This window comes from Medicago truncatula, chromosome 1 (genome assembly GCF_003473485.1).
Source record: "Medicago truncatula cultivar Jemalong A17 chromosome 1, MtrunA17r5.0-ANR, whole genome shotgun sequence".
In the NCBI taxonomy this organism is placed as follows: domain Eukaryota; kingdom Viridiplantae; phylum Streptophyta; class Magnoliopsida; order Fabales; family Fabaceae; genus Medicago; species Medicago truncatula.
In genome coordinates, this window is record NC_053042.1 from 44,375,156 (window position 1) to 44,399,289 (window position 24,134).

Consider the following 24,134-nt stretch of genomic DNA (forward strand, 5'->3'; position numbering starts at 1 on the left):
TTCATCAAAATTTGCATAATTTCTATCACAAAATCAATTAAATTTTTATCTAAAATATTTTCTTAGTGAATTCTCAATTAACAACTCATTTACATATTATCAATTTAGATGTGACAAGCATAACTTATCATAGGATTTCACTTGTGTGACATTTTGGTGGGAATATAACATAAAATTACCCAACCACAATGTGGCACGTGGATTTCTCATTTTTAAATAAAATAAAAAGGTCTCGTGAATGAGAGAAGAAAGCAAAGAAACCTATGTGTCACATTGTAGTACGGCAATGTCATGTGACATTTCCACCACAATGTCACACAAATGGGATCCCTTGTCACGCTGTCAAAATCCTATCTTGAAATATATAGATGGAAAAATCAATGATTTTAGAAATAAGGTGCTAAAATACTGAATTTATAAATAGATAGACCAAAATCGAAAATGAGATAAAATAGAGAACCAAAGTTACATTTTAAGAAATCATTTATTTATTATTTGTTAAAACAGTGGTTGATTGCATAACATTGCTCTTGGAGTCAGTCTTGTTTGTACCAAGTGGGCACCCAACTGACCATTACAATATTCCCTTTGACAATTGAATCTATTCAACAATCAACTTCTAAATCTGGTCATCTCATTGCTCATAATTGCATGGTTCCAAAATCATGCACGCCACTATATATAAATATAATATATGAAGAAGGACAAAATTTCATCATTTTAAGCTCCTAACTATTTTTATTATACTTCATTTGCACTCACAACTCCATAACAGATTCAAAAGCCCAAAACAGCACCTTGCATTAAGGTAAGTGTTTCTCCCCTCTTAAAACTTTGCCACCATATCATTCATACTTTCTTTTGTCTCAACTCTCCGATTCTATATAAAGAGGCTCTAGTAGTATCTATATAGTTCGTTAAAGTCTGGTTAAGAATTGTTCCGGTCAACATTCATAGTCTGTTTCTCTTTGTGCCTCATTGTTTTTATTTTTATGGGGTATCTATATGTGTTTCTTCTTTGCTTTTCTATATTGTTATATGTTACTTCTGCATTGAACTTTGAGGGTTTGGCTCTGTTGTCACTTTTGAGCCACTGGACTGTTGTGCCTGCTAACATAAGTTCCACATGGAATTCCTCTCATTCCACTCCATGTTCATGGAAAGGAGTGGAGTGTAGTGATGATTCCCTAAATGTAACATCTCTAAGCCTAAGTGATCATTCAATTTCAGGTCAATTAGGACCTGAAATTGGAAAGTTGATTCACCTTCAATTACTAGACTTGTCAATCAATGATCTCTCGGGTGAAATTCCTATAGAGTTAAGCAATTGTAATATGCTTCAGTACTTGGATCTTTCTGAAAACAATTTCAGTGGTGAAATTCCCTCAGAATTAAGCAATTGTAGCATGCTTCAGTACTTGTATCTTTCTGTAAACAGTTTCAGAGGTGAAATTCCTCAATCCTTGTTTCAAATTAATCCTTTGGAAGATTTGCGTCTCAATAACAATAGTTTAAATGGTTCAATTCCCGTTGGTATTGGAAACCTTGCTAACCTTTCTGTGATAAGTCTTGAGAGTAATCAGTTGTCAGGAACAATTCCCAAATCCATTGGAAATTGCAGTCAATTGAGTTACCTAATTTTGGACTCGAATCGATTGGAGGGAGTTCTACCGGAGAGTCTAAACAATCTAAAAGAACTTTATTATGTAAGTCTCAATCATAATAATCTTGGAGGGGCCATTCAATTAGGGTCGAGAAATTGCAAAAATTTAAATTATTTGAGTCTTTCATTCAATAATTTTACTGGTGGTATTCCATCAAGTTTAGGTAATTGTAGTGGTCTAACAGAGTTCTATGCTGCAATGAATAAATTAGATGGAAACATACCATCAACCTTTGGTTTGCTTCACAATCTTTCTATTCTGGAAATTCCAGAGAATCTTTTGTCTGGGAATATACCTCCACAGATTGGTAATTGCAAGTCATTGGAAATGTTACATTTGTATACCAATGAACTTGAGGGAGAAATTCCTAGTGAATTAGGAAAATTGAGTAAATTACGCGATCTTAGATTGTATGAAAACCTTCTGGTAGGGGAAATTCCACTTGGCATATGGAAAATTCGAAGCCTTGAACATGTTCTTGTGTATAATAATAGTCTCATGGGGGAGCTACCTGTGGAGATGACTGAGCTCAAAAATCTCAAGAACATTTCATTGTTTAACAACCAATTTTCTGGAGTTATACCTCAAACCTTAGGAATTAATAGCAGTTTGGTGCAGTTGGATTTCACGTCTAACAATTTTAATGGTACTCTCCCACCAAATCTTTGTTTTGGAAAGAAATTAGCGAAGCTGAATATGGGTGAAAATCAATTTATTGGAAGGATAACTTCGGATGTTGGAAGTTGTACAACTCTCACAAGGTTGAAACTTGAAGATAATTATTTTACTGGTCCTCTTCCTGATTTCGAAACGAATCCGAGTATCTCATACTTGAGCATTGGCAACAATAATATCAATGGAACAATTCCATCAAGTTTGAGTAACTGCACAAACCTCTCTCTTTTAGATTTGTCCATGAACAGCTTAACGGGTTTTGTACCCTTAGAGCTTGGAAACCTTCTGAATCTCCAGAGTTTGAAGCTTTCTTACAATAACTTAGAAGGTCCTTTGCCACATCAACTTTCAAAGTGTACCAAAATGAGTGTATTTGATGTGGGATTCAATTTCCTTAATGGTTCGTTTCCATCAAGTCTTCGGAGCTGGACAGCATTGACCAGTTTGACTCTCAGAGAGAATCGTTTTAGTGGGGGAATCCCGGATTTCTTGTCAGCATTTGAAAATCTCAACGAGTTAAAACTCGACGGAAATAATTTTGGAGGAAACATTCCTAAATCAATTGGACAATTGCAGAATTTGTTGTATGACTTAAATCTTAGTGCTAATGGACTAGTAGGTGAGCTTCCAAGGGAGATTGGAAACCTGAAGAGTTTGCTAAAAATGGATCTATCTTGGAACAATTTGACAGGAAGCATACAAGTTCTCGACGAGCTCGAATCATTATCCGAATTGAACATTTCATACAATTCTTTTGAAGGTCCTGTACCAGAACAACTGACGAAGTTATCAAATTCTTCTTCATCCTTTTTGGGCAATCCCGGCCTGTGTGTTAGCCTTTCATTACCCAGCAGCAATTTAAAACTATGCAATCACGATGGCACAAAATCAAAAGGCCACGGCAAAGTTGCAATTGTAATGATAGCACTTGGATCCTCAATACTTGTTGTGGTCTTGCTTGGACTAATTTATATATTTTTAGTTAGAAAGTCTAAGCAAGAAGCCGTTATCACTGAGGAAGATGGTTCTTCAGACCTTTTGAAGAAAGTGATGAAAGCTACAGCGAATCTAAATGATGAGTATATTATAGGAAGAGGAGCTGAAGGAGTTGTTTACAAAGCTGCAATAGGTCCAGACAATATTTTAGCAGTGAAGAAGCTTGTATTTGGTGAAAATGAACGAAAACGAGTAAGCATGTTAAGAGAAGTTGAAACACTTTCAAAGATTAGGCATAGAAATTTGGTCAGACTGGAAGGTGTTTGGCTAAGAGAAAATTATGGTCTAATCTCATACAGATTCATGCCAAATGGAAGCCTTTATGAAGTTTTGCATGAGAAGAATCCGCCGCAATCCTTAAAATGGAATGTCAGGAATAAGATAGCTGTTGGAATTGCTCAAGGATTGGTTTATCTTCATTATGACTGTGATCCTGTCATAGTTCACAGAGACATCAAAACAAGCAATATACTTTTAGATTCCGAAATGGAGCCTCATGTTGCTGACTTTGGTCTTTCTAAGATTTTGGATCAGTCTTCCAGTTCTTCCTCAACACAATCAGTAAATGTTTCTGGTACACTTGGTTACATTGCACCAGGTAATTCTTCTACACTATCAATAAGATGATTGCATCTTTTATTTGCAAATTCTTTTATCTTCATAATTATTATATGGACTAATGCTTAAATATTGTTATATGACAGAGAATGCATATACAACAGTAATGGGAAAGGAGTCTGATGTATACAGTTATGGAGTAGTTTTGCTTGAGTTGATATCAAGAAAGAAGGCAATAAATCCATCATTTATGGAAGGAATGGATATAGTTACTTGGGTGAGATCTTTGTGGGAGGAAACAGGAGTTGTTGATGAAATTGTTGATTCAGAACTTGCCAATGAGATATCTAACTATGATTCTAATAAAGTGATGAAAGAAGTAACCAATGTGCTTTTGGTGGCTTTGAGATGTACAGAAAGGGATCCACGCCGGAGACCTACAATGAGAGATGTTATAAAACATTTGTTGTAGTCTTGTAGATGATACACACACCAAATATATACACAGCTTGTAAATCACGGAAACATTTTATATAGTAAATGGTTTGTTTCTTATGAACAATTGTTTCTACTTTATCATACGAAGTTTTTGTATTATCGTACCAATGTTTGATTAGAAGTTATATTTTTAGATTTTTGTAAATAAGTTCATTAAATTTGTAAAAATGTCACCCTTTTTTTTTAGTGACATGTTAGTAATTAGTTGTTAGAATAGTTTTTTTCTCCTTTGTCCGGGTTTGTACCCAGGATTTCCAACTCGTGAACATAATAATGAAGATACTCGTGATACAAAAAAACCAAATTTAATGACTCGCACATAAGTGACCGCATCAAGTAATCAGTTCTGGAGAGATGGATTGCCTACATTATCAATATTGAACATGCAGATTTCTATCTAAAAGGTATATAGTAATAGTACACAACTACGTTGAGAACAACTTTTTTTTTTTTTTTTTTAGAATAAGCAGGACAAGTATTTCAAGTCTCCATTCCATACCCTCTAAAGATAAATAAATGTGGTTAGCAGGTAAGGGAATAACAATATGCCTAATTCATTCAATAACCTCGATTAAACATTTTCCTTTGGTTTATGATTTATTGTTCAATTTTTCAGCCTTATAAATATTCCACTGAAATTCCGTGACTGATGTCATTTGTGCAGTTACAGTGGCTGCTAAAGAAGACCAGGCTTCATCTGGCTGCTCATGAACCCAACACATGATGAAATATATCTTCCTTTCTTGGATTTTCTGATTTCACCTCCTTTTCTCCTTCATGAATCAGCCGACGCATGTCGCAAAGGGCACACACCATAGCAGGGTTTCCCAGTGAAGGTAGACTGCTCACATCATCGATAACACCTAAACCAAATTGCAGTCCCCCCATGTGTACTGTAAGGTGGAGAGCATACCTTCTCCAAGAAATGAGTGAGAGCTTCCAGTACAGTCTCTGGCTGACCACCTTGACTCAAAACTGAGGACAGACTCAATACAAACATGACTGACCCTATGGGATCTGACCTCCAATCACCATTGCAGAGGCAACGAGTGAAGCAGTAGCTGCATAATATATCCACTAGGTGAACAGTTAAAAGGGGTGATGGTTCCTAGAAACTAAGCTTACTTAGAGGAGGTAGCGGAACTTCAGGGCCGAGAGGAATTTCACTGAATTCGTTACTTCCAATTTCATCTACCGGTTCCTGCTCTGAAAGAGGTTGAAGAAGTTGAGTTCCTTCCTTACTGAGACGGATTTTTCTGGCGGAATGCTTTGACCACCATGGATCCCATGGTGAGACCATCTTGCTCAATTCCCCGGAAGCAATAGCTCTATGAAATCGTTTCTTCTCTTGAAGAGATAAATCGTCAAAATCGATTTCTTGTCCTGTAGGGAAATGAAAATAAAATCAGTCTCACCCAACCGTTGGATAGACAAAAATTTGTTTTACTTGTGGTGTCGGGGTAGAGTAGTTATAAGACACACTCAATAAAGGATATGTATTCAATAGGAACATACCAGACATTATGTTTTCCATCGTCTCCTCGGACAAAGCTGAATCTTCAAAAGCTGAGAAACAATCAGATAGAAATTTAGTACCCTTCTTTATTGGTATACTTGGGGATTAAAAATTATGACCTCAAAAACTCTTTCAACATAATCAAACACAAAACAATAAGAGTTCACTTATGATGTGATAATTTATTTACAAAATTACATCCGATAAGTGATTAACAATGCTAGGCAGCGGTGATTCTAAAATCTACATAGACTAAATGCTTCATTGACTGTACATCATTCAGCATTATGAAAACCATCTTCTAAAAAATTAACTTGTTTACAAAGTCACAAACATTTAGTGGTCCTATAACAAATAAAAAAGGCAAGCAGATGTTTTTCATTGACAGAATAAAATAAATAAAAAACAAACTGATGGCAACTCCCTTTAAATCGGTAGTGCAACGCTTTTTTTGTGGAATCCGCCTCTTGAAATTTACTACATTAGATCCATAATGAGTCTGACTGTTAGAATGGCACGAGGGTTCTCACGTGACATGGCAACCGCAACAGGTATACTGGGACAATGGGATGACAATGCCATGCTGAGAGAGGAGGGTAGCCCATCTTATTCATTTGGGGATATTTCAGATTTTTGTCAACCTAATATTGAAAATAATAAAAGGAAACCCTTATTCTATGAAAGGGTCGGATGAGCAGTGGGATAACACGCCTAAAAAACCTCAATTGATCTTCGCTCTCGAGTTTCTCTCTGTATCTCAGCCAGTTGCCCCTCTCTGTAAAACCCTACCCATCTTATGGGGATAACACAAAGGAAAATAGGCGTCATTGTAATAATTATCGGTCAAGTGCTTCTAATGATGCATGTTTCGTGTATGGTAGGAGTAAGTGAATCCTACTTCCTTAGTCCCTGTCACTGAACAGTGAGCACTGCTAACTGCAGTTCTTAGAGCTTTATAGACTAGCGTCTGGTAACTATGTCAGCTAGAAATAACCGACAAAGTGACAGTTACAAAATTAAATTCAGTTACAATCAAATTCTCTCTTTAACACTAATTCAGTTAAATTTTCAAATTCTCTCTTAATAAGGATGTTGTCAAGCAGATGATGCATGGGCATGAGGCCATATTTTCATTGTGAATTTTGATACTTCATGCTTCTTTGGGCTCCTTGTCTTGAAAACATGACATTTTGATTTCTCTTGGACAGTAGTCCAAGGTACGCTATGACATGTGAGTAGGAGGAGCTACAGAATGTTGATCTTCAGACAAAGAGGGAGATGGATAGTGATGTGGGCTTATGCTGCCAGTCCCACAGAGTCATAGGAAAATCAAACCAGAAACTGGACTCATCACGCAGCAAGAGAAACCTGTATTATATGTGTGTATGATTGGTGACATTGGCCACTCGTTCCACAAGACAGCTTTGATTACAACAAACTCTGAAATGAAGAAGAGAAGGGGGGGAGTCTGGATTTGGAGATTTGAGTGAGTTTTGCTGCGTTAAAAGTTATTGTTAGCCCATGATGTTCTATTCCTCTGTCACCACATTAGAAGTTATAGTGCCACCGAGGCATGTTCGCTATGTAACAAGCAATCTTGCCTGGACTAATTTGAATGACAGAAACATCTCTTTGGAACCTCAAGAGGGGATTCTCTTTCCATTGCAGGACTAATAGTACAGGGGCATAATCCTTCAAGTTCAGGGACCGATTTGGAGGTTTAGTCAAATGTTTCACTGAAATTTAGGTTTTAATAGAGCCCAATGCATTGAATAACGAACTCTACATTTTGGGATAAAGCTAGGAAGTTATTTAATTGAATGTCATTATCATAAGTAAAAAATATATGAGCTCACCAACCAAGTGATAATCAAGGGCTGCTCCGCCGCACTCAAACAATTGGTTAATGATACGAACCCAGCTGCTGCTCTTACACCTGAGTCTCTAGTATTCAGGGTTTAGTCTCAACCTAGGCCTACTTTGTAAGTTTTAGTACTTAAGTATTCAACGAATGACTTAAAACCTTCTACTTCTCAATCACTAATCATAAACCTGAATTTATACGATGCGTTTTAAAGCTTACCAAAGATATTACATCCCATTGACATGATATTCTCATAAGTCATGAATCTAAAGTACTAACACCAAAACTAGGTTCTTATCCAGCTACCATACATTCCAAAAATCACCAATTTAACAAAGAAGCAGTATATACTCATGGTACATAATCAAAAGTTTTTATCACAAGCAAAAATGGTCATATATTTTTCTGCCCAAATGCTAGAATTCACCAAGAAAGACTCCAATCCAAATAAAAAACAGACATGAGCATCAAAGGTTACTTTCATCATATATTAATCCAACATCAAAATAACATTTTACAAACATATCTTATATGCATACCGTGGACAAATTAGAAATACAAAAATAAGCCCTTATTCTTAGTTCTTATATGAGATCCAATGAATCACAAACTAACGAAGAGTGCAACACTTCTCTTCTCTCTTCCATTTCCAACAGGTTTCTCACTCCTTTCTTCTCTCTCTAGACATGTCATCATTTTATTTCTCTCTGTAGCAATTTGATCCCTACACTCATATCATGAATTCCTTTGAATCAAACAACCACCATGTTCTTCCCGATCCACCAAACCACCCCATCAAATCAAAATTCAAAAAACTCGCATTTCAAACAATCCCCTTATTGATCTTATTCACAGCAATCTTATTAGGTTTCACAACAACAAATTACTACAAAATTCTTTACTTTAAATTCTCCCTCAAATCAAAAACCCTTTTTACACCCCCAAAAACACTTTCCACACCCTCCCATTGTCTCCTATGGATGGCTCCCTTTCTTTCAGGTGGTGGGTATAGCTCAGAAGGTTGGTCTTACATTCTATCTCTTCATGGTCATACAAAAATTCAGTCTTTTAGGTTAGCAATTGAGCATCATGGTGATCTTGAATCTTTGGATTTTTGGGAGGGTTTGCCACAAGATATGAAGAATTTGGCTGTTGAATTGTATCAAACAAAGTGTAATATGAATGAGACTGTTGTGATTTGTCATAGTGAACCTGGTGCTTGGTACCCTCCATTGTTTGACACCTTTCCGTGTCCGCCGTCTTTTTACCGTCACTTTAAGGCTGTGATTGGTAGGACTATGTTTGAGACTGATAGAGTGAATGTTGAACATGTCGAGCGGTGTAATCGAATGGATTATGTTTGGGTTCCTACTGATTTTCATAAGGCTACATTTATTGAAAGTGGTGTTAATGCTTCCAAGGTGGTGAAGATTGTTCAACCTATTGATGTGAAATTCTTTGATCCTGATAAGTATAAGGCGTTGGATCTTGATTCGACGGGGAAACTGATTTTAGGTTCTGAAGTGAAGACGGGTTTTGTGTTTTTGAGTATCTTCAAGTGGGAGTATAGGAAAGGGTGGGATGTGTTGTTGAAATCATATTTGAAGGAATTTTCAAAAGACGATAGTGTTGTTTTGTATTTGTTAACAAATCCATATCATACGGAGAGGGATTTTGGGAACAAAATTTTGGATTTCGTTGAGAATTCTGGTTTTGAAGAACCGGTTAGTGGTTGGGCTTCGGTCTATGTTATTGATACACACATTGCACAAAGTGAATTGCCAAGGGTTTACAAGGCAGCAGATGCTTTCGTTCTTCCTTCACGAGGCGAAGGATGGGGAAGACCTCTGGTGGAAGCTATGTCAATGTCATTGCCGGTGATTGCTACGAATTGGTCAGGACCGACTGAATTTTTGACAGAAGATAACAGCTATCCATTGCCTGTAGATAGAATGAGTGAATTGATGGAAGGTCCATTCAAGGGACATCTTTGGGCTGAACCTTCTGAAGATAAACTTCAGGTTCTTATGAGGCAAGTGATGGATAATCCGGCTGAGGCTAAAGCCAAAGGTAGAAAGGCGAGGGAGGATATGATAAGACAGTTCTCACCTGAGATTGTGGCAGACATTGTTGCAGACCACATACAAAACATACTAGGAAGGTAAGAAGAACTAAAGAGTTTCTGGTTTTGTTTCGACCACAGCTTTTTTGCTCCGAGTCCAGACTGTTTTTATGATTCACTCATAAGGAGATTGAGCTTTTAAGAGGGACATAGTGTAGAGTGTAGACTTCTCAGGAATGATTGAGCTACAAGCAACTTTTAATCACTGAAAAATAGTTTAATCAATACTTAATTCTTTTTGTTTCTGACAATTTTTATGGAAATGGTGTATGCATTCTTGGACGAACATTAAACTGTTTCTCATCGATTATGTCAATCATTTTGTAACAATAAATGGCTATTTATAGCCCAAAGTTTCTAACTTGGTCTAAGTTTTGTATAATGATAACAATGTATTGTTCTTAAAGACTGATAATCTTTATGGCTGATTGTTGATGAATGACAGTACATGAATGTTGTGGCTGAATTTAATATGAAAGGCAACAAGTTGATCAAAAATGAATAATGGGTTTGTGAAGAGATTTGAAGATTCCTAATGAAGTTCAATCTATGACGACCGGAAGGCCTGTGTAAATCAAATGATTTTCCAAAGCCGTTCATAAATGGGCTACTGAGGAAACACAAAATTACTGAACTTCAAGTATTTACATAAATTTCCAGATTCTTCGAAAAGATACCGGTGACACCAAAGCTTATGTAGCCATATTTTAAAATCAACAAAAGAAAAATGATTTGAACGGTTGAAACATGAAATGGTTAAGGACACTATCATGCTTGAGGGCAAACATATTTGCTGAAAACCGCTCTCTTTCTAGCTGGATTAGGCTCCATATTGTTCCTAAATTTTTATTTAAAATTGTCAGCATTCCTGAAGAGAAAACAGATGTTGAAGTATATCAGATCCTTCATGAATCGCTCCGGGAAGTTATTTTTCCATCACTATGAATGAAGAGAATAGTTGTGACTAGCATAGTTTGGTACCAACTGGGATATGTTTTTTTATGATAAGTACCAGCTTGGATCTTGAATGTAGATTCAGAGCACCTGATCTTTACTAGCAGATTCTTTTGGGACTTAGTGCAGAGGGTTAGAATTTAATTTCTGTTTTGCTGTCTTTTATTATCTATTGTTAAACATAAGAAAGATAGTGAAGTATTCACCCATACTCTTATCTTATGTCTACACTAAATTTTTTCATTTATATAACCTGTTTGGGTATTGCTTTGATTTACAAAAACCAGTGTTGGAAAAAGTACAGTAGCGCTTGCTTGGAAACAATGGAGTTAAAGAAAGATATAACTGACTTGAAAAGATTGTGAATCAAAGAATACTTTATTTTCCAAAAAAATAATAATACTTTAGTTTGAGAGTAGAAACTCTCTTAAACAAATACTTTAAAAAAATACTGACATTGGTAAGTGAGACTATGATATTAACAAACACATAGGAAAACATTTCACTGCTTGTTGTATACTTTATAATCAGCAATTTCATGGACATATGAGAAGCTGAAATCTTAACTAATTCAGAGTGACAATTTGTTTTGTTGAAGTAGGATGCAAAGGGCACAAATATTAATAACTCGACCAATCAATCAAGATTTATCTCTGCCTTCAATTGAAATCAGATCAAAGTTGTTCAGCACTGTTTAAATAAATACTAACTTCATAGACATTTGTATACAAAGAAAGTCTACTGTAAAGCAATGATCAAAATCGTGTTATTGTGTTCCCAAAGGAACTTAAGATTTGTAGGCTAAGTCATCACAAATTCATTCTCATACACTTTCTGATACTTAACAATCGTGTATCACCTTTCTTCACAAAAACAAAAATGGACACATCCATGTAAATACAGTAAATATCCCCCTTATCTACCTGTCCGTAAAGCCAAGAGGAGAAAAGGAGAATATCTCTGTCTCGGTAATTATCTATGAATGTGATACATTATTTTAAAGCAACCCGCAGAATTATCAATGACGCCTCTCACTTGGAAGCTAAACATTTTTCAACAGAGATGAGATTATTGGAGATGTGGAGCAAACGATGCAAGGACTTCCTTGTAGACAGGCTTCTTGAAATCCACTGCCTGCACAGAGAAGGTAAACTAAGTCATGAGCTTATGTTGCATATGGTACCAAATCTTAACTGGTTTTGAGCAGGTATTAAAAATGTAATCATAATAACATATACTCACAAGCTTGAGTACTTGTTCTGGTGATATCCATGACCATTGCCCAAACTCAGGTTTCTCGGTACCATCGCCCAAAAGATTGATTTCTTGATCTTGCCCAGTGAACTTAAAAAGAAACCTGTGTATATCAGAGTGTAAAAAACATTATTAGGAAGGCGCAAACGAAATGTCCCTAATTATGCCTTTGCAATAACAAAAATACCCTTTCCCCCTGCATGAGTACACAGTTATACTGATTTCACATTATATAATTTAGTTGTGCTGTTTTTATGAGTTTTATTTCCTCTAGACTGAGCATATTTAAATGATTACCACTTTTGCGCCTGCCCCTTCCAATCAGTTCCCCACTGAAGATTTAATCTCTCCCTGACTTTTGGTGGGAAGTCATAAGTTAACCAGAAAGGTGCCTACAACAAAAAGCCATCAAGACGAACTTCTCTAAACAATGCAGAAAAGAAAAATGTTTTACTTTGGATTTTATGATGGATTGAATACTCATAGTACTAGTGAATGGATTAACTGACATTGGTAAATCAGACAAGTGAGACTATGATATTAACTGACATTGATAAATCAGACTAATGAGACTATGATATGATGTTATATTGATGTGTGGCAAAAAAATAAATATTGCAAATACCTAGGACAAGGTATCCTCCTGGAAAAAACTAGTAAATAACAAAACTTGAAGAAACTTTATATGCATATAATGAAATAACTACTTTAAACCACTCATAAAATTATCAATCAGAATTACAAAAGAGAACCCAAAAAAAGCACTCTCTAAATGAGATTAGATAACAAAAACACACTGAAAGACCTTTTATTCAAAGATTCATGCATCATACCCCAATGAAAACAAGCAAAGTTCCATACATATAACACCTTAAGAAGGCTTTATTTGCCTAGTTCAGTACCTTGCAAGCCTCTAAAAGTAACAAATAGTAACTAAGATAGGATGTAGCTAGGTATTAAACAAAGTGCTGATATGGGTATCCTAAAAGGTATGAGATACAAAAGTTTAACTAGATTTGTGTTAATCAATTGGAATCTGTCTATTCAACGAAAAGTCTTCTCCATGCAAAATTTTACATATCTGTACCCTACCATTTTTTTCCCCAAATCCATAGAAAGAGGACATGATCTTTATTTGAGGTGAAATATAATTTGACACTTTCAAAACCAGAAATATAAAATTTGTACCTCTGCAATGATTTCTGCTGAAGTAACACCAGTCTCTTCTCTCAGCTCCCTAATAGCTGCATTTCTCGGATCCTCACCTTCATCAATACCACCCTACATTAACATGATTACAAACTTATATACATCATCATTTTTTTTGCAAGAAAAAATATTCATAACTTAATCCATTTATTTCAATTAATTGTATAAAAATGAATCACCTGTGGCATTTGCCATGAATTCGGAATATCCAACCTTGAAGCCGAAAAAACCTGCATAACAAAAATCATCAATCATTAGCTGAAACACTATATGGACACCAGACACGACAGTGACACTGACATGTGACACACCAGTAGTAATTTAAATTAACAACGTAGCTGAATCTAATCACATGTGCTGTGTCGTGTCAGTGTCAATTTCTCTTTTGACACTGTTGTACATGGACACGTGTCCGACACGGGATACGCCTTCCATCAAAAGTGTTAGTAATGAGTTTATTAATGTTAGGCTTTTAGAGAGAGAGAGAGATTGAACCTTCTTTTGATTATTGATGAGACAGATTCCAACGTTCTTGCGGTAACCTTCGGGAGGAGCTTCCATCGTTGACGTTGAATAACGCCAGGCTGCAGAAAGTGGCAGCGAAGGTAATTTGGCGTATTTGGGAGGGTATTTCGGAAAAGATAAATGGCTTGCAGGAGAATAAGCGAATCGGCATAAAACCATTATTACTTACACAGCAAAGAAAAAAACAAGGTAACGACCAAACGTGAAAACGAAGCATTTTCATATGGGCTTATACCTTTTGGTCTTTCAAAATCTACTTTTGAGGTTTCTTTTTTACACCTACAATTTTAAAGTCTATGTGACCTTAAGGACATTGAATAAGAATTCTGCTCTTCAACCTGCACATTTTGCTCAGGCCCTGCAGGCATGTTCAAAATACCCATGCGTTAACTAGCGTAAGTGTAAATATATGTGTTAGTTAACTAACGTTACGCAACTTAACTAGCGCATGTGTAAAACACTGTGTGAGTTAACTTGCGCAGCCATTAGCACATGCGTGAGTTAACTTAACTCACGCACAGTCTGTGCATGAAACCAGAACAGGCAGAAACCTCTATTTTTTCCTAATTTTTCAATCCATCTTTCATACATTCATTTAAGAATAGACTTTTCATCATTCATTCAATAATACATTCAATCAAGCAACTCATAATTATATTAAGAAAAATAACGGAATAAAACAAAGGAATAAAATACAGGAATAAAATAACGAATAATGTCATAAAAACGCTAAAAAGCGCAAGTGTACTAGGATTACAACCAAATCCAACAAAATGTCAAACAAAAAAACCTACACAAGTCATATTGGTCCATCCCGTGGACTCCTACTCCTCCTCTACGGAGCCGGCACCTGCTTCAGCATGCTCCACTCAGATTGTATGTCCTGCATCAAGCGCATAACCTCCTCTGGATTCTGAAACACAACAGGATGTCCCATTGCACCGTCCACTCTGGCTCTGGTGTTGCTGATGAACTGGTATGGATCTGGAGGATGTCTGACCCACTGCTGCTCAACAATAACCTCCTCATAAGGAGGCACATGACAAGGAGGGGCAGCAACTGCATAGTCAGGAATGGCCGCAGGGGGTTCACAATAGGATGTGATACTCTAATGAACCATCTCATGTACCCCCTAGTATGAGTTCACGGCTGGTTATCCGAAACCGGATGACCCCTATCCTGATGGCTGATGACATGTATAGCAAATTCCGTGAAGGCCTGGGCCACCTCATTCGCCACAATAAGCTCAATGTCTGTAGGAGCCCTGGGAATAGTCTGGACATACTCGTACTGCCTAAGAACCCGCTCTGGCAAGTGACGGACCATCCTGTCGCTGCCGGCCATGATCCATCCGGAGTACCAGCATATGTCATGAAAGGGCGTGATGTGTCGTCGTCTCTCGTACGACCTCCAAGTGACATGTGAATGGTCCAACGAATCGATGGCAGCTCTGTAGTGTCAAGGATTAGAAAAGCCCTTGGAGGTTTCCATTGACTCACAAGCGGGGAAACAGCAGGGTCGTAGTGATGTGATCCTAAGATGTTCTCCCTTTACAAGAATAATAAATTCATTATGGAATAAAAGAATCAAATTATTTTTGGTTCAAATTGTTATTTTCGTAGGTCATTATGTATCTGTCTTGTATTCATCATATCTAGAGCTCTGGAACTCCGATTGAGGTGATCTTTGAAGCGTTGGAAAGGGTACAAATTCATCTACATTTCATATGCTGGACTCAGAAGCAAAATCGGCATATATCATGGTGTAAAATGGGATTAAACTGGAGGACGTGATTAAATGAAGGAGCTGAAGCAAAAGAGGTGAAACACAATTAATGTAGTTGAAGAGCATAAAGTGGATGAGAGAGGACGCTGAAAATTGTCCAAAAGTAACAGCCACCTAAATCAAAACCAATAAATTTGTAACATTTCCTTGCAATAATTAGCCACATAAGAGTTATTTCATTAATCTTGATATAATTGTAAGCTTTTCAGCATTCTAGCCTATTACCTATATAAAGGGGGCGAAAATAATGAATAGGAGGTAGAATTTTGATAAAAAAAAATACACTTTGTGTGTTGTGAAGCTTTGCTTCTTTGTGGTTCTGGATTGAACCATGCATTGATCTTATCAAGAAACCACGTTTCTTGTGGCGATCCTCTATCGAATTAAACATCTTCCTTGGATTGGGAATTTGTTTGGTTATCATTTCTGTCTATTTCCACCATTCTTCACTTTTTATTCAAATACGATTTTTTTTGTCATTCATCAAGTGGTATCAGAGCTCTAGATATGATGAATACAAGACAGATACATAATGACCTACGAAAATAACAATTTGAACCAAAAATAATTTGATTCTTTTATTCCATAATGAATTTATTATTCTTGTAAAGGGAGAACATCTTAGGATCACATCACGTAGGCATCATCATCAATCCTCAGAATGATGTTCGAGAAGTGCGCCAAAGTCCATCCCTGCAAAAAAAAGAAACAAATATTTATATCACCGCAAGAATTATACAAACAACTAAACATTTACGATCCAATAAGTAAAAAAGAAGGAAAAACAAATATTACCACAAGCAATGTCATGTAACCACCACAAGAGGCCATAGATGAGTCGCAGGTAAGAGATAACTGCTCATATAGGAAAGAAAGTCCCATCCCACCCCATGACCAGTTGTCCAACTCATCCATATCTTGCAGAGCAAGCAGCCAAAGAAGATTAATGTTTTTGTTGTTCTTCCTGAAAAAAATGGTCCAGCCAAGCAAGAGCAACATAAATGCCTTAATGCAGGCCAACCTAACTCCAGCTCGCTCGTCTTGCTCCTCCTGTGTGTCAGTCACAAGCAGCTGGTTACACCAAGAGCGCCTCGTAGCACCTCTTTAGTACACCAAAACTGACGTGAGCGGTGTAACGCCCTATTTCTATTAAAGCGATAAAACACGCGAATAATATAAATATTCAAGAAATAGACGCCACGTCATCAACAAAAACAAAATCAACAGGCATATATAAAAATTCTCAACAGTTGCAGCGGATATAAACCATACACCTCAATAGTATACATGTCATGAGATCAAAATACATCATCATAAAATTCTTCAAATCCCGACAAATGGGCAAATCTCCACAACATAAATAAATCCAAAATAAACAATCTAGAATAATCATAAGACAGACATCCTAGATCAGAGCCTACCCTGAGACTCTAAGGAAACGATAACGAAGATAGTTCCCGATATCCGAGCAATCACCAAAAGCAACTAATCATACACTTCGTCTACCCATCCATACAGACAGGTAGGCGGTCAAAACCACTAGGGGTAAGCTTTACATCAATCATAATCCACATAAACAATTTGACATGAATGAATCAAATCAAGTAGCAATTAATCATGAGCAATTAACTTCCATATACACATTCATGCAACAATTCCAAATATCCCAACTTGCGCAAGGGTAATTTGGACTATGCTGCAAGGCGCGAGCGAAAACTGCAGGGGGAGAGCAAAATTCATTGAATAATATACACATAGATTGGGGTTTAAATCTCATATATCTCATTCAGTTTCAAAATGTAATTTTTTGTAACTTTACTATTTGAAAAGAAAAAAAAGATTGCATGGGTAAAATGAGGAAAATGTATTTATGGGTAAAGGAAATGAAAAATAACAAAATAGATCATCACATCATACGTAAGGTTAGAGACAGTCACCAACCTTGTTGAAGATTTACAGTGAAATTTTTGTATAATCTATTGGTTGAGGAATTTTGAACTAAAACCCCAATCATAAAGCTAAATGTCAACCACGATTGATAAATAGGATCAAAGAAGGATGTTTGTGGTAGAGGATCCAAATCCTAACATGAAAACTTCACCAACACATCTACGTGGAATTCAAGGGCAGAGTCGGGAATTTAAAGCGAGAGGGACTAAGTATAAGGAATATAATTTGATTAAAAAATAATTGTTTAGTAGAGACTAAAATTATAATTATAATTTAATAGGGGCTAAAATTGAAAGCTCATGACTTTATAAGAATTAAAAACATTTATGTAGCTTTGAAATTTATTTCGCATAGAATTTGGAAATGAAAAGTATATTTTCATGGTCAAACAAAAACAACAATTGACTAGCGAAATAAATAAGCTCAAGTGGCTATAGAGTTTCACCAAAGGAAGAAATGTTTAAGAAAACATAAGTTCGATTCTTGAGTGGAACAAATGTGTATTAAACTTTACTTTCTCATTGTTGAACTCTGGATCACTGTGATCCATTTACCATGAGAACCAGAAGGTTAACACAAAAAATAAATGAGATATATCATTGTTGGTTCATTTTATTTAAAATGTGTTGTGGAGAGAATCATGTTGATATAATTTACGAAATATGATATATTTTAAATTAATATGAAATATAAAATTAATGATATTAACTGTCAATTGATTTAGTAACATGGTAAAAAAATATACAGTTTTTTGGTAGAAAAAAATAACATTTTAATTAGATTAATTTGGGGACTATATCCTAATATATACTCAAGGAAACATTTTAACATGGCTTTTTTTTTTTTTTTTTTGCAAGGGATAAAGGAAAGGAACAGGAAAAGAAAAGCTGAAACAAAAGAAAAAGAAAACTGCCTAAATAGGCAAACAAGTAATCCCTGAGGAAGAAGGTTCCTCAATCGTCATTCCTAAGCAGATTGCTCATTCCATCATACGCAGACAGGTGTATTGTCAAAGCAAAATCTGAAGAAGCTCCTAGTTTAAACAAAAAATCAACGCATTGGTTACCCCTCCCGCATGTGTGAAAGATTGAAGTATTGTTGATGGATAACATGTCCTTTTATGTCTTGGATGAAAGTAGCATAAATGTGATGATTCTTCGCTAGACCGATAATGAGATTTATGCAAAGAATGGAGTCAGTATAACACACGAATTTCGGAGTATCCATGTCTCGAGCCAGTAGTAAACCGTGGTATATTTCAGAGATCTCAGCTGATAATATGTTTTCTGAATTAGGGATGAACCCAGAGAAACCATAAAGGTAAAAACCTGCAAAATTTCTAATGAGGCTTCTGAAGTCAGCTCATTGCGGTGTTCCTAGCCAACCGTAAACATTGTTTAATTGTACTTCTTAAAATAAAATAAATGGTTTGATTGTAGTATATAAACAAATTTATTAAGAATGTGGGGGGACCACACCACAGCCACTGAGGTCTTTTATTGGTCCCGTTCTCTAAAGAGTTTTTCTTAAAAAAAAATCATTTTAAAATACCTTTTATTGCCTCAGCACCTGATAAAGGGATATGCTCCGAAAATTGGTCATTGTGATGTTATCACTGCTGAAATATGGGCAATGTTGCATGGTATCAATATAGCTTTGGGTGAAAGGATCACATACCTTATTGTGAAAAGTGATCTTAAAGCTTTCATACACATGGTTTGCTAAGACATTGTGGATGATCATTGATCACAATTTCAACTATTATTTTAAACGTTGCAATTTCATTGGGGTTTCCTTCCCCATAGTTGTTATAATTTATTGTTGGTTTTATTTTATTTTTCTCTTGGGGCTTTAAGTCCTCTTTTGTACAAAAAAGAACAAGTGCATTTAGTTTATTAATTTTTTTTGTTATAATTTTGTTTATTCATTTAATGCTTGTGTGTATTTTTTTTTCCTCTTTGTATAAAAAATGTGGTCTTACAAAATAAAATGTTGATTTTAAAAATTAGTTTTTGGGAAAAAAATATTTATTTATTCTAAAAGCCTTTTTTAGCAATTATGTGAATCAATGAGTCTTTGAACGAAAGTACATTTATTATTATTCATTTAGTAGGCAGATATAAATTAACATTTTGATCATCAAAATAAATGTTAATAAAACAATTAATTGGACTCAAATGATTTTTATTTTTTTTGAAAGAAGGACTCAAGTGATTAACAAGTTTCAATTTATGATAAATCGTTTGAGAGAACTTGAATTCGAATCTTGATTAAAAAAGTTCTTGATCTGTACAAAAAAAAAAAAAAAGTTCTTGATCAGACTTTACATACATTTCGGTTAAAATCTGAATTACAAGGGAGGGCCTTCCTAAGAAAAAAGAGGCTTAAGCCAAAAAAAAAAAAGAGTAAAATAGTCTTGAAGAACACACAATCACGTATGCGTCTCTACTACTAGTGTTTTTGCGTGTTACATTCAACTCACTCTTTCTTGAATGAACTGTGCAATGGATGACATGAACGATGACATTCATTTGAAGCCAGAAAATATTGAATTTTTGTTGCCCCGTGATATTTTTGATGAATTATTTGTTGAAAAACCAAGAGCAAAGTTATTCGAATCACTAAGTGTCAATGTCGACTTAGGATCTCAGGAGGAGATCACTGCTCAAGATGAAATTCTTTTGCATGATTCATTTTTGCAGGCTCGTGCTATTATTAATGAATTGTTTCTTGAAAAACCAACAGAAAGCCTACTCGAATCACTAAGAGGAACTGTCAACAAAGACATTTGGAAGGAAATCTTTGCTCAAGCTGTCAATTTTGCACAAGATTCATCAACTCACATCGTTCTTAATGATGAGGTTTTTCCATTTCTTTTTTCCTTCTTCTATTGGATTAACTTTTACTACCACAACAACATAACCCAAGAATTTTCTCACAAGATTTTTTCGATGGTGGGGAGAAGTAGTAGGGTGACTTCTAGCTAAATGTATTAAAAATTTAATTTAAAACGATTTTATGGAAAACTTCATTATTTCATATCTCACCATTGATTGAAACGAATGAAAGTATTTATTTATTTATTTTTAACGCCAAATATTCAGATCTGGATTTCTTCCATTCACGAAAGTTCATATTTGTTGCAATCATGTGATATATTCCGTTAGATCAAGATCGATCATCCCAACTGTCTTTGGTAAATTTGGTCAAATTGTCAAAGTTGAAATGATCTTACGATGATCAGACGGTTAAGATACACACTTGTGCGATTGCTTGTAACCAAAATCTGAAGTGTTCTCCCTTTTATCATTTACTTTTATTCTAGTCAATAACGAGTTAAAGGTAATATCAAGTTTTATATTTTTGACAAGTAATCTAAATTATAAGGAAAAACAATTACTAATGAATGTGAATGATATAAAATGTAGCAAAGTAAAATAGAGAAGTGGACGAGAAAATTTATCTTCTATTTTTTGGTTTGATAATGAAATGGTAGAGTAAAGAAAAATTACGGCGGTCCATTACAAAAATTTCTTTCCATTTTTTTTTTTGGTTACTCAAAATTTCTTTCCATGTTGGTGAGGATGAAAAACTACAAGAAGATAATCTGATACAAAATACTAAAATATCCCCACTCTTGTGCTTCTTATCTTCGGTTAATCTTGTAGAATCTTAGTCATTTGATTAGTTTAATATTCATTTTCTTAAATTATAAGTTGTTTTAATAATTTCACACAAAATTAAGAAATGTAATTAGTTTTGCAGGGTTGAAGAACGATTGAAAAACAATATCTTGTAGTTAGGGTTTATGTTATTAAAAAAAAAAAGGGTCTATGTTCTTCAAGAAGTTTTTTTTTTTTTAATTGTTCATGTCCACAATTCTTTGTTTGCTATTATTTGAAAACTCGTGTTTTGGGGGACCAAGTGGTAATAATAGTTTATATATTTATGATTTGCAGATCCGTGAGAAAAATGAAGAGCATGTTGTGCCAAAATCAACTTGGGCGGAGATTGTTAAAGGAGAGCCTAGAAACTTCAATGTGAATTCAATTGGATATGAGGCCTCCTTTCCTCCATTAACATCCTCCGTAAATGCTGAAAAGCTTGATAAGAAAGGAATACCCCCAATTATGAACATGCACCAAACATGTGAAGAAAACAAAAAATGTAAGTTTATATTCCCTTTAATATAAAGTTATCTATTCATCTTTTGGTGTTTTTGTAAGAATAAGATTGCTATTAGGCCATCTTCTACAGATATTATATCTTTTTATATATTACTCGAATTTTAATTATATGGTTTTGCATGGTTTGTTTTACTGTAGGCAAAAAGAACAATAAAGGTCACCAGATGTCGGTTGGAAAATTTTCGTCAAAAAAAAGAAGAGATGTCAGTTGGAAATGAGAGTATGCAGAAGTAAAAGAAATCTCAATCCCAATAGCCAACATGAGATGTCATTACCCAATAAAGGTCGATAAAGGTCACCAATGTATTTTTTTTTTGTTGTTGATAGGAGTAAGTTGGGACCCGGATTCTCTGCTGCCGCATGACGGTGCTGCGTGATCTAGACCATCAATTTCATTCAACTATAAACAATCAACAACACAAGTTAATTGATGGATGGTTCAGATCAAGAGCAGGACAAAAGGCATAAGAGAGAGGCAGGAGAGGATCTGCTTCCGTAAGGTTGTAAACTTTTTATTGTAATTTGTAATGTTTTAATGCAAACAAAAATTCCAAACTCCATTTGCGGTTATTGTGATAGAAGCAAGGGTGCAAATATGTTTTATTGAAATTTGAAATGATAAACTTACTTCTTTTTTTCTTTTCTTTTTTTTTTCATTTTTTTCATTGCATGTTTATGATGTTCTATTTGTGGTTTTGATCCTCTATTTTTAAAATCAAATTTTTGATCCTTTAATTTTAACTTTTCTTTAGTTTGGGTGCTCCACTTCGTTTTGAAATCAATTTTGTTGATGTGTCCTTATCACTAATGACGTGGTGGTGCCGGATAAATATATTATACATGTCATTATTAATTTGTTTGATTAAATAATTCCTTTCTAAAAATGATACACAATCAATTTTTCACCATCATCATCTTTATCATCATATTCATCAATAAACTCAATTTTTAAAATCACCTACGTCAAAATCATATTCAATAAACCTAAAACATCTTCAAAATTCCAAAATTCTTAATACACCATAAATTTACTAAATCTAGAAAAATTCCTAAACTCAATCTCTGTTTTCAATTCAATTCCACCACACCTCCATCAATTGTGACGGAACCCAAATTACCCTTTGAAACATTGTTTTTACAATAAACTCAAAATCTCAATGATGATTTGAAAGAACAAAAAAACAACCCTTCATGACTTTTGCAATTGTGACGGAACTTAATGAACTTAAACACCAACTGTCTAGTCTTCGTTAACAACAGAGAGCGATTGAAGACCACCCAAATTTCTCCGTTAGCGGAAAGAATAAGACGAACAAGAAGTGTCACTTGTGGATTACACTTCCTAATCAGACAACGACATTCCATAATCAACTAAAGAAGGCTGAAACGAAAAATAAGAACTCCAACTCCATTCACCGCAACCTCCTCCATAGACCCGACAATTCCTTGATTATACTTCTTCTTCTTCTTCTTCTTCTTCTTTTTAACTCATTCATTTTCTTAAGGATAATTTGAGTTATATCATAATTGATGAAGATGCGGAGGACATTCAACTCCAAAGATTTGGTCCAATGACTTTGAACTTGGAGTTTGTGGGTTTGGCCTCACTAGTAGATATATTCAAATTTAAACTGATCCAAATAAAATTGTAAAATGATCCAAAAAAATTGAAAACCGCACAAAATTAAGTATTATTAAACATGTTTGGTTGTCCTTCAGTAAAAACCGATCATATCAAGTTTTGAATTAACCACATACATGTATTTTGATATTCTTTTTTGACAAGACATATATTTTGATACTTATATTTCTTTATTAATATAAGATATTATATTAATCTATTATTCTTTGGTTTTCAGTTTTTTAAATACTACTTTGTTTAATTTGTTTTAAATACAACTTATTAGTTTAATTTACTAATTTTTTTACAATTGCATATTTTTCATCACAGTCGATAATTTCTTTTAAAGAAACACAATCAATCATTGTCATTTCGTAATATTAGTTATTAATACTTCATCCGTTTTATAATACTTGTCCATTTTGAAGAATGATTTTGTTTTACAATACTTGTCACTTTCAAGTTTCAATGCAACATTAATTATTGTCTTGTCAATGATACCTTGCATATTTATTGCAGAGATAGAAAAAATATAATGAAATACTCCCTCCGTCCCTCAATACTTGACCTACTTGACCATTTCACACAGATTAAGAAAAGTGTAAAGATGAAAGAAAGAGAATGATATTTTTACTGAATTGCCCTTGTTATTATTTTGAAACTTTTACTTTTAAGTAATGATTACTTTCTTTGTTCTACTACAAACTTTTACATGGAGACCACAAAGAGTATTTATAAGGGGTAAATTTATCAAAT

At 34.8% G+C, this 24,134-nt stretch overlaps 3 protein-coding genes and 1 pseudogene across 3 annotated transcripts; 2 read left to right on the forward strand and 2 right to left on the reverse strand.

The window, feature by feature from the left end:
• The first annotated feature begins 676 nt into the window (after positions 1-676).
• LOC11415181 (leucine-rich repeat receptor-like protein kinase PEPR1) lies at positions 677-4,495 on the forward strand. Its single transcript, XM_003591633.4, has 2 exons — positions 677-3,933; positions 4,040-4,495. Exons 1-2 carry the CDS (start codon positions 993-995, stop codon positions 4,363-4,365), a joined length of 3,267 nt encoding a protein of 1,088 aa, XP_003591681.1. The 5' UTR covers positions 677-992; the 3' UTR covers positions 4,366-4,495.
• Positions 4,496-4,870: 375 nt separating this feature from the next.
• On the reverse strand, positions 4,871-5,796 carry LOC11422935 (zinc finger HIT domain-containing protein 2-like; annotated as a pseudogene).
• Positions 5,797-8,168: 2,372 nt separating this feature from the next.
• On the forward strand, positions 8,169-11,130 carry LOC11406933 (uncharacterized). Its single transcript, XM_013613805.3, has 2 exons — positions 8,169-9,932; positions 10,339-11,130. The coding sequence occupies exons 1-2, from the start codon at positions 8,509-8,511 to the stop codon at positions 10,343-10,345; spliced, it is 1,431 nt and encodes a 476-aa protein (XP_013469259.1). The 5' UTR covers positions 8,169-8,508; the 3' UTR covers positions 10,346-11,130.
• Positions 11,131-11,540: 410 nt separating this feature from the next.
• On the reverse strand, positions 11,541-14,038 carry LOC11408474 (nudix hydrolase 26, chloroplastic). The gene is made up of 6 exons (XM_003591636.4): positions 13,806-14,038; positions 13,490-13,540; positions 13,290-13,382; positions 12,399-12,493; positions 12,090-12,204; positions 11,541-11,981 (listed from the first exon to the last, which is right to left on the reverse strand). The coding sequence occupies exons 1-6, from the start codon at positions 13,992-13,994 to the stop codon at positions 11,916-11,918; spliced, it is 609 nt and encodes a 202-aa protein (XP_003591684.1). The 5' UTR covers positions 13,995-14,038; the 3' UTR covers positions 11,541-11,915.
• Between the last annotated feature and the right edge of the window lie 10,096 nt (positions 14,039-24,134).